Raw genomic sequence first — 16,613 nt, 5'->3', positions numbered from 1 at the left:
TCGGTTCATGTAGCGGTGCGTGACTATCAGACGTGCTCCATATTGATAAATAGACGCTGTTTCCCAAACGGATTCTGTACATGCGATTTGAAACGGAGCAAAAGTGGACACTGGGTTTTGGGGGTATGTTTGAACAGACATATACACATAATAATATCTAAATATGTTCATCTTGGTGGGATTTCTTTTAAACAACAAATTTAGCTTAAATGAGCATAGTAAGTTAGGAAAGCAATTGAATGCTTTCGTTATAGATCTGTGCATTTTTAAAGTAAATCCCTTAGCTATTTTCACATTCCAATGTTGACAGGTATGTTCTAAATTCTAATTGAAATAAGTAAAATAATGTAGTAGTTACACAGTTTTATAAATGTGTAATGATAATTATTTGAAAAAGAAATTCATTTCAATCTCATTTCATTTCAATCTAATCCTGTGGACAGCCACGAATTTAGTTTTGATTTTAAAGAATGCTTTTAAGAAAATTCTTCTGAAGAATTTGAAGTTTAGGAATATAAAACATTTTCCTAAGACGTTTTTTTTTTCAGCAAGACAAAATACACCCTTTTCGAAATTAAAAAGGAAATGAGAGTTTTTAATGTTTTGTAAACGGCCCCTGATCTTCTCACCATGTAACAAATGCGGTTTGCTGTCTTGTAAGGTAGGTGGCGACAGTGTCAAACTAAAAGAGGATGAAGTAGAAGAAGAAAACAGCGGATGACAACATCGGAGGAAAAAAACAGCTAACAGCGGAAGAGGATTGAGATCCGATGTTCGTTTTGGTCATATTAAACCCTTAAAATAGATAACACAACAGGTATGTGTGAGATGTAACGACTAATATAATATCATTTAATGCTGGTTGTATTCCGAGATTAGCTACTAGGCAGATTAGAAAGTGGTTTACGGTAGTCAGTCGCTAACGGGACGAGCTGCCAACAACGAATAAATGTACTGGTGTTGTTTAAATTCACACTACATTAAAGAAAGGAGTTAGTTCATCTCCCTGCTAAAGAGAATATAGTATTTCGTTAAAGGCCTGATTGCTGTTTAGATCTGCTGTGGTGTAGCTTAGCATGATAGCTGGCCTGCTAATTTTAGTACTTAGAGTTCTGAGTGTATATACTGGTATCAGAATTTAATTTAAAACATCACAGAATTGTACTAAGTATGTATGTATTATTACTGTTAGGATTATTATTTAAGAATTATAAAAATAAAATATTGTATACATGTGTAATGTCACCGGATACTGCAACGTTAGTATGTAAACAACTAGATAAGATGTTCGTTATATTGTGTTGCTCTTTGCTTTAGGAAATTTAACCGTTTGTTTATTATAGAAAACCCACGATGACAGGTGACCACAAATTAACCATGGTTTAGCTACGCTAACAATTTCATTTACAGAACATTTAATACAAATGTAGGTTCTCCTTTATAACTGCACTATATTTGTGAACATTTCATCATTCATTACTTGGTTTAGTCCCTTTATTCATCAGGGGTTGCTGCAGCACAATGAACTGCCAACTCATCCAGCATATGTTTTACACAGCGGATGCCCTTCCAGCCGCAACCCAGTACTGGAAAACCCATACACTCTCACATGCACATACATACACTACGGCCAATTTAGCTTTACATCATGTCTTTGGACTGTGGGGGAAACCGGAGCACATGGAGAACACAGCAGATGCCATTCCAGCTGCAACCCAGTACTGGGAAACACCCATACACTCTTACATTCACACACATAAGCAAGTCACGCACCGGATGCGCCGCTCGATGCCGCGATACGGCGCGCACATGACAGTTGGAAGTATCGTATATGATATTTAAAATGAAACTATTCAGATGGCGCTCTGTGGCGCGGCAGAAGTATGAACAGTGTCCCGAGTAGTGGTTGGGCGCAGCGGACAGCCGCAGACTTGCGGCGCTGGTGTGGGTACCCTGATAGAAACCTATGTTTAGAATTCTAAAATGCATGGCGTTAGAATCCTGGTGTGTGACCTACTATACACTATGGCCAATTTAGTTTAAGGAATATAATTAAGATGCTTTTTAAAATCAAATTTACAGAATTCCTTTAGCAGATGCTTTTATCAAAAATGATTTGCAATTGAAGACAATAGAAGAAATTAAAATGCTATCAAAAGAGCAGCAGTTTGTACTATGGCAAGTTTATGCCTACGCAGTGTTCACACTCACTGGTCTAATATGGTCATATTTCTCTATTCTCTTTTCAACAGTAGCTGTGCTGCATTTTGGCCAAATAAAGGTCAAAGGACACAGTCTGTATTTTTATTTTTATAATTTGAACATTTGGGATAATATTAACCCTCTATATAGCGTCATCATTTATAAATGACACTAAGAAAATTCTATTTTTTAAAACACTAACGATATTTAACCAATAAAATTAAAGCTTAGTCATGTCACATGACATCTACTTTAGCCAATAAAACTACAAGAAAGTTGCCATTTGCGTTACATAATTGGAAAACAAGAACTATTTAGAGTCAACAGCACACATAAGGTGACATACTCTCAAGGCACGATAGTGAATTCATTTTTAACTATCAAATCTATAACAATCTTATCTAAAAAATATATTGTACATTTTAGGATGTTTTCTAAAGATTTGTGTAATTTTTATCCACATTTTATAAAAACAATAACATCGTAAAAATGACAAAGTGCTGTTAGGGATACATATTTCCATGTGTAGCTGTCAATGTTGTTTATTACTATGAGGCAGTGTAAGAGTTTTTATGTCTGTATTCTAGGCTGATGTTAGTAAGTTTTACGGAGGACAGAGAGAAAAACCTGTACCAATTCATAAAGATAGTGATGATAGTGACAGCATTATATTGTTTAAATACTGTTTTACATTGTTAACTAGTGATTTTTAACATAAAGACACTGTTACATTATTGTTTTTGAAAATCAAAAGAGTGTTGCACTTCTGGTGACATGGTGGCACAGTGGTTAGCACTGTCGCCTCACAGCAAAAAGGTTGCTGGTTCGAGTCCTGGCCCATTTCTTTGTAGAGTTTGAATGTTCTCCCAAAGTTCAATTGGCTTTCCTCAGGGTGCTCCTGTTTCCCCCACAGTCCAAAGACATGTGGTATAGATAAATATGTGCGTATGGGAGTTTCCCCATACTGGGTTGCGGCTGGAAGGGCATCCGATGCATAAAACATATGCTACAATATTTGGCGGTTCATTCTGCTGTGGCAACCTCTGAAATAGAGACTAAGCCAAAAAAAAAAAATGAATGAATGTCCTTTTTTTGAAAAAAAAAAAAAATAAAAAAAAATTACATTACTTTTTTTTGTAAAAAGACACTGTTACACTGTGACTACTAAAAATATACTGGTACACAACCGATGTTGAAACAAAACTATATTATTTAAATACTGTTTAAAATTCTGAAACACTAATACATATTTGCATTATTTTCCATAGAGTAAAATGCATTTGAATCTCAAGTTTTAGGAAATTTTACATAAGTTCTAAAACAAACTATATATGAAGAATATGAATATATGACAAACAAATGGTATACGAAGAAACTTAATATAAATAAAGTTTTTGGCATGTTTCTGAAACACTAAGACATTGATTGGCTTCTTTATAAACAGGGAAATTGTATTTGAATGTGTGAAGTTTCAGACAAGTCTGAAATTCCAAAAAATTATTTACCCTAATGGGACAAAGTCGATAAATGACATCAAATTAAAACAAATGTCAAAGGTCAGATGTACAAAACAAATTATGGAAAATTATTTTAACCTTAAATACTCTAGCAATAAATAAGAAAAATAAAAACTAATAATAAAATGATTAAAATCAGATAAAAACAGATTAAATGTGTTGAAACAAGTTATAAAAGAATGAAAAACAAGAGAAAAACATATTAGTGCAATCTGACGGACGTACTTCAATGCTCATTCAGTAAAGGCACAGTTAAACAGATGTGTTTTCAGTCTTGATTTGAACCTGCCTAATATTGGAGCACATCTGATCATTTTTGGAAGCTGATTCCAGCAGCGAGGGGCATAGTTGCTGAAAGCCGATTCACCCTGCTTTGACTGAACTCTTGAAATTTCTAGTTTATATGGTCCTAAAGATCTGAGTGATCTGTTAGGTTTGTATTCAGTGATCATATCTGTAATGTATTGAGGTCCTAGGCCATTTAGTGATTTATAGACAAGTAATAATACTTTAAAATCTATTCTGAATGTAACAGGGAGCCAGTGTAAAGACCTGAGGAACAACAATATGTTGCAATGTTTTTGAGATGATAGTATGCTGATTTACTAACTGCTTTGACATGACTATTGGAACTTAGATCTGACTCCAGAGTCACACCTTTTTTTTATATATATTTGACCTTATTTTTTGTTGTTTGACCCTTAGAACCAAGGTACGCATTCACCTTGAGAGCCTCATTTCTGTTCCCAAATGCAATAACTTCAGTTTTCTCTTTGTTTAACTGAAGAAAGTTTTAGCACATCCAATTGTTAATTCTGTCAGTGCATTGGCAGAGGTTGTCAATGGGGCTGTAGTCATTAGGCAGTAAGGCTAAATAGATCTGAGTGTCATCAGCATAGCTGTGGTAGGAAATTTGGTTCTTTCTCATTATTTGGCTCAGAGGAAGCACCTATGGTCACCTATACTGGCATAGTAACCTCTCTCGTCAAGGTAAGATTAGATGTGATTTTATAATTAGTCCCATAGAGGGTTAAGTATATACATCACCAAAATATTTTACACTGTTCAAGTGGTTTTGGGAAATACGTATTCTATCAAATGTGAATGCTGTTACTGTATGGGAGTATTACAATTTGCCATAACAGCATATTTTTTAAAGAATAATTATGCCAAAATACATCCAGCAATCTCATGAGCTGTAATGCTTAATGGCTATTAGTCTGTTGTAAGAAGTCAATTCCTGATGCTAGTATCTGTGATGTAGCTTGCAGATGTCTGAGGGCGTCTATGAGAAGTTTCTTGCTCCGGAAGAGCCATTTCCACTGCTTTCACAGAGAGGAAACTTCAGCGAAGATGCTACATTGGATATTAGTGACTTTGGATGTCAATTGTCATCATGCCACCGAACAGACCCTTTACACCGCTTTCACAGCAGCAGGTAAGACACTGGTTATTTAGGCAGAAATATATTAGTAATGTCCATGAATATGTTGTTCATCCAGGTACTGTACAGATGTTCTTTTACATTGGGTTTCCGACCTGCCTGTTGGGAGAGCTACAGACAATTTTAGCTTCAACCCAAGTCGATAACACGTGAATGAAGATGTTCAGAGGTTCTTGATTATTACCAAAGTCCCTTTAAGGCAAGTTTTTTTCACTCGGCGGCCATCTTTGAAACACCTCTTGGGCAGTATGCTTGGGCTTGGAAATATCAAATTCTCCAAAAATGCTTGCCAAGCTTACGATTAAATTTCATATTAAGAGTCACCTATAAAATTAAACAACTGTCACTAGATTTATTTCTAAACTTTCAAATCCGAGCCCCTCCCACAGAGAATCGTCAGTTTATAGCATTGAATGATTAGCTCCTGTACTAGAAGGTGGGGCTTTATTCGCCATATTGGCTGTTAAACTTTTCCTCAATCAAAACTATACGAGTGACAAGGCTTGTGTATTCTATAGTCTTTGTTATTACACATCTTGTTAAGCTGTGTTAGAGCAGGGTTAAAACTGAGGCATGCAGGATTGTTGCTGGTCTAGAGATCTCTTTATATTTTGGGAATAACAGGACAGACCAGTGTTGCCCAACCTTGTTCTTTGAAGCATCTTAACAGTACAGATTTTGGATGACTCCCTTATCTGACTTATCTACAGGGGTGCAAGCTTGTCTTCCAAAATCTTCCATTTTCAGTTGTAAATAGGTCATTCGCTTTAATTGTGTTGATCAGTGGTTCTCAAACTTTCTTGGTTTGCTCAACTTTAAACCTATCAAAAAATATCTGGCATCCCTGCACCCCCAACCCCCCCTCCAATTTTTTTTTTTTATAAATGTATTTATTTTTCTTAGCTTACAATGAATAAAACACCTACATTACTTGAAATATCAAAAGTAATATTAACACCTAAAGCCAACATTTTGTCAAATTTAATTTAAGTAATTGTAATAAAAAAATTCTGATCTCATCTGACAAGTCATTTCAAAGGTGAGGCTTAATCACTGAGAAAGCACAGTCATAGCGACTATAGCTTGACCGTGGAGTGCGGAATTTGAAGCAGGTTCTGATCACAAGATCATAGACTTCTTGGCGGGGTATGTCGCTTATCCAAGTTTTAGGAACAACAAATAACTTGGTATCAGAAGTCACTTACATGAAAGGCAATGAATACAGTTTAGAATATAAAGTCATGGTGCAGTGGAAAAATAATAAATAATGTGTTTGACTTCTATGAGCTTGGAGGACTGCATCCATACATCTCTGCAAAGACTCGCATAACTAATTAATAAAGTCATCTGGAATGGCAAAGAAAGCGTTCTTGCAGGACTCCCAGAGTTCCTCAAGATTTTTTTAATTCATCTTCAATGCCTCCTTCTCCATCTTAGCCTAGACATGCTCAATAATGGTCATAACTGGTGACTGGACTGGCCAATCCTGGAGCACCATTCTTTGCTTTTAGAAACTAATGGGGAGGCTGAAGTATGAGAAGGAGCACTATCCTGCTGAAGAATTTGCCCTCTGCTGTGGTTTGTAATGTAATGGGCAGCACAAAAGTCTTCACCTCAGGCTGTTGATGTTGCCATCCACTCTGCAGATCTCTTGCACACCCCTTACTGAATACCTCAAATCATGATTTTACCTTCACCAGACTTGACTGATTTCTGTGAGAATCTTGGGTCCATGTGGGTTCCAATAGGTCTTCTGCAGTATTTGTGATGATTGGGATGCAGTTCAACAGATGATTCATTAGAAAAATCTACCTTCTAAGAAGTCAAGTTATTATTTGTTGCTCTTACAACTGGGATCAACAAGACTTTTGTCAGGTAGTGTATTGATGCAGTAATTCAGATACATGGATAGTCGAAAATGCATTGGACAGATTGCTAAACGGGGCTGTTCCATAAACCAAGCGTAAAGAATAAGCCAGGCTTAGTTTGGTAAGTTAGGTTTATTAATGGCAGATTCGGTTTCATAAATCAAATTTATGATAGTTCAAACTCAGTTACTTTGGCAACTTATGCTGGGAAACTAGCCTGGTCCGGGGCAGGTTAACTCTCAAGCTAATTCAATTTCAAGCTTAATCAAAGTAATGTTAACATTCGCCTGTCGTAAATTGATGCCATTTTTACTTAACCTCTTAATTATGATTAAAACTTTAGTCACTTAATAGTAAATATATATACACCAAACATCTTTTAGAATAGAACGACATATACATTTAAATTAAAATAAGTTATTGCAAATACAAACTACAGCATTTCAACTAATTTTTTTTATATGTTTATGTTGAGGTTTTTTTTTTCTGTTTATTAAAATTTTACTTTATTTTCCCTCAACATATTAATTTGGGTGTACTAATTTTTGGACTGTTATTTTCAGTTTATTTGTTGTTAGATTAGTTCAAAATTTTGCTTTGGTACTGAATAATTGAATTGCAGATTGAGGTACAGCTTTTTCCACAGAGCAAATTTTTAATTTAACGTTAATAGGCCTAGATAATAGTCTATTTTTTTAATTGAGACGATCTGCAATTTCATATCAGCTTCTCTCTTGCTTTGTTGCAAGCTGTAGTTTTTGATTATTATATTTAAATTATTATGTTTAAAACAAACGTGGCTCACTCGCTGTGACCTCGTTAATCCTCGCTTTTCTTAACCACTTTTATGAAACAGCCCCCTGATCTGCTAAACACCACTTGTTTATAGAAAGTGGAACACAATGCTGAAGAATGCTTTGAATGATTTAAACTTTATTCTAAAAGTTAAAAGATTATAAAGTAGAATGTTCTCTTACCAGTCCAGATAGCTTTAATCTTTTTTTTTATTAGCAAAAATTAATGCATATTTGACTGCAAATGAGATTTCTAAAATTGGCCTCCATTCCCTTCTGACATCTGACAAAAACTTTTTATGATATTACATGTGTTGGATGACTTTTTTCTGATCAATATTCATGATCTTTTGGATAATCTTTTTTTTTGGCACCTAATTTAATTACTTTTGGTGTTCTAAAATTTTTGCTAAATTTGATAAAAAATAAAAGCAGATATTCAAGATGAAACTGTAAAAAGAATAAAATGTCTAGGCTGAATATATAGGAGTAGATAAATAAAATAAGTCAGTTATCTCTAATAGCCCGTTTTTCACTGAGTTGTACGGTTCGATTTGATATGCTTTTATGGCCGTTTCCGCTGTCGAACTGAACCGTACCCTACCACTTTTCCGGCAGACTTTCGAAAGGGTACCAAAAGGCGGAGCTAGACGCACAGCTGAACGCTATTGGTTTACAGAGATATGTGATTTGCTTACGCAACAAGCCAGAATGAAAACAAAAAAACCTGCCATGTTTAAAATACACACACAGCTGAGAGATTACAGCTGAATTATATATACATATAATAACGAGCCATGGTCGATCCGGGTTCAAACAAACCTTGTCGTCGTCTTTATAAACAACCACAAAGCCATGGAGAAGAGCAGATTTACCCTGTGCTGCGTAGTTTTTTACGAGGCAGTTTGAAGTGTGAACGGTTTCGTTTTCTTCCTTGCGTTCGCCGTGCGTCTAACATTATATTTGAAATAACAAACTTCTTGAGTTGATGATAATAACCTGCGCTTGATTATTGACGTGCTTTTGAAACCCGATCCTGTCAGACACTGACAAACGCGAGAGTGAAGCGCGAAAAAGCAAAAGAGAAGCCGGAAAAAAAGGAGCACATTCTTTTTCAGCAAACATTAACAAAATGCCATATATAACTATTATCTTCACCTTTTGGACTTATATGAAGTGGGAATGATGGAACTACTATCTAACAGAGGTTACATGTGCTGCTGAAGATTACAGACACAGATAAGAGGTTTTCACTGACTGTAGGCTATATATATATTTTTTTTTATCTAAATAAAGACGAAATATCTGCTGTGTGTAGTTCTTCCGTAGTTGGTAATATATCAGAGACTGTAAGGGGCTGTATGTGTTCATATATGTTGCATTTATTTATTTATTTAATATAATTACAGACGTTACAGTAGGCTATTTAATACCGTTATTGATCTGCAGTTATAATCAACTCATGTTTACAGAAAAGTTAGTAATAAACATTTATACACAAGTATTTATGTGTGTAAAGCGTCTGTTTTGTGAGAAGAGCTTCTCATATGATATGTGAGCGACCTGTACAGCTTATTGTAGACATTTCCTCGAGCGAGAATGACGTCGAAACTTTTCTGTCATACACCACGCCCACCAAAAGGGTACCCTTGGTAGTGGAAACGCAAGCCTGATAAAGGTGACCCGTACCAACCCGAACCGTACTGTACTGTACCAGTCAGTGGAAACGAGCCTTTAATGTGCTGCTCCATAAGTCCCAAACCAAGTAAGCCAGTGGCAACAGTAGCAAGTAACAAAGCTTCACCAATTGGCGAAAGTGAAGGAAAAGAAAAAACCTCAAGTGAAACCAGGCTTAGTTGAGCACGACAGTTTTTCCTCTGACCAAACTTCCTGAGCAGAGCTGCAGTCTAGGAGCCGGAGGTCATTGTATTAGTCTAAAAGATGACAGAAAGTCAATAACAGCCCACAGACCCTTCCTTTTTAGTGAAGTGGCCGAAACTAGACCAAACTACGTCCCATGTCCATTGGCTATTTCCCCTTTTCATTTTTGACTAATGGCCTGTGCCCGCCACTTAATTTTAAAAATAAAGTAAAAATAACCTAACCTAATCAGTCAGAATTAATTAATTCTTTCCAAATAGAGCCATCCAAACCATCTGATGAAATTGTAATTACATCTCAATATACACTCAATCCAATAAAGCACCTTTGGGATGTGGTGAAACAGGAGATTTGCATCGTGGATGTGCAGCTAACAAATCGGCAGCAACTGCGTAATGCTATGATGTCAATGTGGACCAAAATCTCAGAGGAATATTTGCAGTACCTTGTTGAATCTATGCCATGAAGGATTAAAGCAGTTCTGAAGGCAAAGTAGTTAAGTTTTTACCTTTTTCACCCCTGACTAATTTGCACCCCTGATCCATTTCAGGATCCTTTGTTTTAAAGCTTAAGCAGCTGACTTTTTGCCTCCCTGTCTCTTTAGGCAGTTGCTCTGCAGCGAGCATTTGTGAATAAAGGTACCTTACAAATCCTATAGGGATAACATCATCTCAACTCTCTGGAGGGTACAGCCTTTGCAGTGAGACAGCATAGGACACTTAAAGGCTCAAGGTTTAACAAATGCGGTCAACTGCACTACAGGGATTAGCTCTCCAGCCCTAATCAAAGACACCGGAGTATACTGATCAAGGTCTTAGGAGCTTCTAGAAAGTGAGTTTGAACAGGGTTTAAACTACTCCAGTATTAATCCATATTATTGATTGAATATGTAATCTCCTTAAACTCATCTGAAACGTACAGAAACCAGCATGTAACAGGCCAAATTAATGCGGCACCTTACAATTTTATTAAATCACGCTAAATTGTTATTATTATTTTAGTTTTATGGATTTCTGACCCATGTGCAGAATTTGCCCCAAAATTTTACTGAACATGCTTTGTGTGGTCAACAGGTCTGGTTAAACCAAGTTAGGAAAATTACAATTTTTATAAGAAGTGTACATGCGAGGAAATATCATATATTGTGGTAATAAATAACTGACAGAGTCCATGATAACAGTTCCAGTCTTTAATGTTAAAACTAGGAGTTTTTGGAACATTATTGTCACTTTTGGTTGTATGGAATTTTTTCATACTCATTTTTGAGTAACATGGCAATACACTGTTGAAAAAAATGTTGCGATTCCTCATTTTATAAGAGACATAGAAGCAAAACATATTAGTACATCAACAGAAATTTTTGTCTTCCAAATGAGCTGGTATATAAATATATTAACACAGAACAGGAGTTACATTTAAGTGTTCAAAACAAAAAACAAAAGTTAAATGTAATTTACATCACATATTAACAATAAAAAAAAAACTATTAATCGTGTTTGTTTGTGATTTTTTTATTGTACATTAGTCAATATTTCCCAAAATTGTTAGGACAATTGTTTTGATCCGCTTCAAATGTTGAAAACTGTTAAACAAATTTTATAAATTGCTTTTGCCATAAATATAGCTTTTGTTGGGGACATGACATTAAATTAAAGGATACAATACAATGAATTTAACAAAATCAATTATACTTTCAAATCATATCAAAATAATTGTTGACTTAATTTAGTACTATTTAGTCAACTATAACCAAATATCCCCAAAAAAAAAAATTACTAAATAAAACTACAGTAAAAAGCAATTTAGTTAAAAGTTTTGGAAAAATTTGCCTTTCCTTGTTAGGCAGGCCAAAACCCTTTCTGTTTGTAAACCTAGTCTTAAAGGTCCCGTGAAGAGCTTTGAAATGTGCATTTTTAATTCAGTGTTTCACATAATTCATTCATTTATTTTATTTTCGGCTTAGTCCCTTTATTAATCAGGGGTTGCCACAGCAGAATGAACCGACAACTTGTCCAGCATATGTTTTACACAGCGGATGCCCTTCCAGCTGCAACCCATCACTGGGAGACACCCACACACTCTCATTCACACAAATACACAAGGACAATTTAGGTTACTCAATTTATCTATAGCACATGTCTTTAGATTGTGGGGGAAACTGTTCTTTTTCACATTGTCTATTCCACATAACATTGTTTCCTGTAGGATTTTTTCCAGCTGTGGTTGTAGGCCTTTCACACAGATTTTCAGACTACCCATGGCGTTATTTAATGACAAATGTCATGAGCGCAGTATTACAAGTCAAGATTGCATTCATGTAATACGAGCATGCAAGCATTTGCTTGAGCACTGATTTCCTCTGTTTGTGCACAAAAGTTCTTGCCCAACCTCAAATATACGCTACTCGAGTGCAGATTTTCTTGTGGGTTCTCAAATCAATGCTGCTGAAGTGCAATTTAGTGCGTTTATGTACCGAGTATGTCTACAACATTTATTAGATTTGCTAGGAATATTTATGAATGTCTCCAATAGACTACAGATCGGTATTGATGCGTCCTGAAGTAGGCTAAAGTGAAACGGTCATAAACTCCAGCAAGATAAAGTCATTGTATGCAGAACCATACATCTATATCTATAAAGTATAATCATGGAAACTATTCATCAAAAGTGAAAGCCACGTCGTGTTTGCTGGCCTCACACATCGCGCAACACTGTCAGTCAGTCAGCATGTAATCATAAAGGATTAAACAAATAGCGCACAGCACTATTATGATTACAGAAGAGTTTGCTATATAGGGTATATGCCGAAGTATGCTAAAAGACTTTTAATTTGTCAGTAACCTGCGTTAAGCGCTTCTGGTGAACTTTATGCCATTGCAAAATTGGCGCATTTAAAGTCTGTTTTCTTTAAAAATCAGCGATCTCCACTGGCTGAGTGATATCTAATATAAAGAGGGTCTCACACAGTGAGCACTGCATTAAATTATATTTTCCCTGCCAAATCTTTAAAATATGAACATTTATTTTACCCCATTATATTCAATGGAGCTTCTATGCTAGCCTGCTGATTCTGACAGGTGCATGCAAGTAAACGGCTTTTTGTCTCATTTTATGCTTGAGCAACTAAATGAATGCCAAAGTCTATTTAACTGATTGCAATTTAATTACATTACAACATCAATGCTGTAAAAGGATCCGTATAGAATGCAAAAAGTCACATTAACCGTTCACCGGAGGTTTATCAGTATGGGAAGAAACACTAGCTCCGCATATACCCTATTATAATCAATTTAACTTTGAATATATTTTGGTGCGATTATAACCTGCTATTTATAAAAAAAAAAAAAAAACATTGACTGAGTGTTTGGAATGAGAAGCTGTAATGTAGCCATGGAGGGAATGAATTTTGGTGTGGTGCCCCATTCATAATTTCAACTGAAAAATGAAGAGAGGGTGGGACATAGAGTAGGTCCTCCCCTTTTAATAAAACAACAGCCAATAGCTACTGTTTTTCTCACAGCTCTGCCAGTGAGTGGATAGGATCAAGCGCATCAAATGAAAATCAAATGAGAAGCGTCTTGAAGTTATGTCAGATACTAGTATTGATTGGTCAAGATTTGATGAGAAACTGACGTGAAAAAAATCGTTAATCCGTTCAGGTGGAAAAGACAAATTGCAAATTTTGGATGTTTATTTCAGTTTTATATTTTCTAAATAAAATTGTCACCGTTTTTGGAGCATAATAGATTATATATATGCTTAAAACTAACAGACTGAAACTAACATTTTTTTTTATTTTAATTTCACTGGACCTTCAAAACTATTTTCATCGCACTATATCAGAGTTATTTGTTTTATTTGTCTTTTGTTTTAAATGGTGTATGCTTGTACAGCAGTTAAAAGTGCTTTGTAAATAAACATTGACTTGGCTAGTCAAGAAATGAATAAAAATGGACTATCAGTGTCATGTGTGAACAACATTGGTCACCTTTTGCAGATGGAACCTGACGTCGTGCGGCACGAGTGTTGCCAGTTCAGAGTGCAGTGAGGAGCTCTTCTCCTCTGTTTCTGTGGGTGATCAGGATGACTGCTACTCACTCCTGGATGATCAGGAACTCACATCCTTCGACCTGTTCCCAGAAGGCAGTGTCTGCAGTGATGTGTCCTCCTCCATTAGCACTTACTGGGATTGGTCAGACAGTGAATTTGAGTGGCAGGTGAGCCAATTGTTTTTGTTCAAATATAACTTGATGTTAATTTCTTATTATATAGAATCGCTGTTGATTATTGAATTAAAGACTTTGCTTAACGAAAACGCTGTCTTTTGTAGTTACCAGGCAGTGACATCGCCAGCGGCAGTGATGTGTTGTCAGACATCATACCCAGCGTTCCCAGTTCACCCTGCCTTGTTTCCAAAAGAAAAAGTAAACCCCATCGAAATCTGGATGAGCTGCCCTGGAGTGCCATGACTAATGATGAACAGGTTGATTTATTTCATTTATATATAGTGAAGAATATAAAATGCAACAGTATGTGTTGTTTTTATGGGAGTCTGTACATTTTTACCATTAATGAACAAGAAACTAAATTATTTATTTTGTAGTGCTGTCTAGTGCATCTGTTACAGGGTGTCCGCGGGGACTTAAAGTATTAAAAAGTGATAAATCATTGTAGAGAAATTTAAGGCCCTTAAAAGTATTTTTTTAAAAAGTATTGTAGCGTATTAAATTTTATATCACTTTTGATTGCGCAATTTATGGTTGTATGCTTAAGTTTGCCTGAATTAAATCTGCGAATATCAGGATGCTGTGTAGTTTATGAAATCAATAAAATCTGCTAGATTTGACATCATGCTGCTTTGTTTACTGCATTATTTCTGCAGCTCCATATGTGCAAACTTGCTGAATTAGCTAGATTTGATAGATTCTTATTCAGTATATGAATAATGTTTTAGTTTTGGATTAGTTTCCTACATTAAAATGTAGTAAATATACTGCAAGTTAAAATCTCTTTTTCTAGTTTCTACTTGAAATCTAAAGTCTTAATGTATGGAAAGAGTCTTTAAAAAGTTCTTAAAAGGTAATGAATCTCGCTCTCTGATTCCTGTATATGCTCTGTGTTATTAATTAAAATGAATACATTAATATACTATAAATGAATGGATAATTAAACATGGGACATATCAAAGACTGAGAAATTTTAAAAATTGTTACAGTGATACAATTCAATTTGCATAAGTAAATTAATAATGTCAATAAATAATTAAATAAATTTAAGTAATGATAAAAGTTTTAATTATGGAGAACATTTAAAAGCATTATAAATCAAAATAGTGGATATAGAATCACTTGTTCTTATAAACTCAAGTCTTTTCATGATTTTACTCGGATGTTCTCAGCAAATTTTAACTCATTAGCGGTGTAACAATTAATTGTTTCTTCGGTGCACCGCGATGCAGATGCAGACAATTCGGTATCGGTTCAGTAATAATCACAACCGTTTATTATGTACTATGTTGCGGTAGCTTACTATGGCGATGGAGGTAAGCGTGAGTAATTTAAACACTTCAACTACTTAAAAACGTAGAAAAAAAACGTAGTGTGCACAATTTACTGCTTGTGAGTTTGCTGGACAGTCTTTTTACTGACACTGAACAGCAGAAGCCCCTATTTCACTGCGATCGAGAAAATGAAAGTAAACTCCATTTCTCTCTCTCTCACTGTGGACCTCTGACCTGTTGGCATAACTTTTCCTCTCCTGTCGGCTATTACAGCGTTACTTCTGAATACAGACACGAGCGTGTCTGCAGAGTTTTCTCCACCGCATCTATCATGGATCAGCTGTGATGGCCGCTGCTGTTTATCAGTGTTTATCATCAGTGAACAGCACCAGAGCATTAGAGGCAATCGCAGCCCTTTCTGTCGAGCATGTGACCAATCATAGGGGTGTAAAAACTCGCTTGACAAGGCTCAGTAAGCTAGCGGGATATTTACATTTGTTTATTTGCTATGAATGGTCATGTTGTTCTGTGCCTGTACTTGAGTTTTTAAAGGTACAGTTCAGATATCTGACTGGATTTAAAGGACAAAATTGTATTACAAATAATAGATAAATGTAAAAATATTTATACATTTTTCTTGTGCTGTGAAGAACAATGCACTGTGATGCACCGAGACATCGAATTGAACTGACTTGATGGCATGATAATCGTAACCGTACCAAACTGTGAGACCAGTGTAGGTTCACACCTGTATAATTCATACACAATATCTTGATTTCAGTAAAAAAAATATGAATAATATGACCAAGGAGCAAAAGTTACTGGAAAAGTTATTTCCAATGGAGGCCAGGGTGTCCGTGGGGTCTTAAAAAGTATTAAAAGCTGATAAATCAATTAATCAAGAAAATTAAGGCCCTTAAAAGGTATTGAAAAGTCTTAATCGCGTTTTTACGAGGTCCTAAATTTTGTTCAAGCATTGTCTAAAGTGTTTGACTCCAAAAAAGCATAAATATATTTATTTTCCTCCTAATATTAATAACGGCGTGCTCGATCCACGCGATTGGTTCAGGCCGGGGAGCTTCCGGCCAAGTTCCTTTGTCCGGGTGACGTCACGTAATTTGCGACAAATGCAGAAAAATTTGGTAACGCTCTCCTTATGTAGCAAAACGATAGAGCGGAACAGACGGCAAAATGGGAAAATGTAAGTTTGCATACTCCTGGTTCTAGAAAGACGAGATTAAACAGTGGCTGAAGCCTGTCGCTGAAAACAACTGCATAATTTATTCTTTCAAGCTTTGTTTCTTCCGAGTGTATCGGAGTTCTGTTGCATGGTTGTGCTCCATTGATTTATTTAACTACAACTGTTTATTAACAACTGTTTATTAAATTAAAGGTTTGATAATTATT

General features: G+C 35.6%; 1 protein-coding gene across 1 annotated transcript in view; it reads left to right on the top strand.

Moving 5' to 3' along the window:
• Window positions 1-709: 709 nt before the first annotated feature.
• fam199x (family with sequence similarity 199, X-linked) overlaps window positions 710-16,613 on the top strand; it is a 28,957-nt gene continuing 13,053 nt past the window's right edge. Inside the window, exons 1-4 of the mRNA XM_056472756.1 lie at window positions 710-817; window positions 4,984-5,157; window positions 13,704-13,923; window positions 14,037-14,189. Coding sequence (XP_056328731.1) covers window positions 4,991-5,157; window positions 13,704-13,923; window positions 14,037-14,189 — 540 coding nt within the window. The 5' untranslated portion in view covers window positions 710-817; window positions 4,984-4,990. The remainder of the gene's footprint in view (window positions 818-4,983; window positions 5,158-13,703; window positions 13,924-14,036; window positions 14,190-16,613) is intronic.

The sequence above is a fragment of the Danio aesculapii genome, chromosome 14, assembly GCF_903798145.1.
Source record: "Danio aesculapii chromosome 14, fDanAes4.1, whole genome shotgun sequence".
NCBI lineage: Eukaryota > Metazoa > Chordata > Actinopteri > Cypriniformes > Danionidae > Danio > Danio aesculapii.
This window is presented reverse-complemented; position numbering and strand designations above follow the sequence as displayed.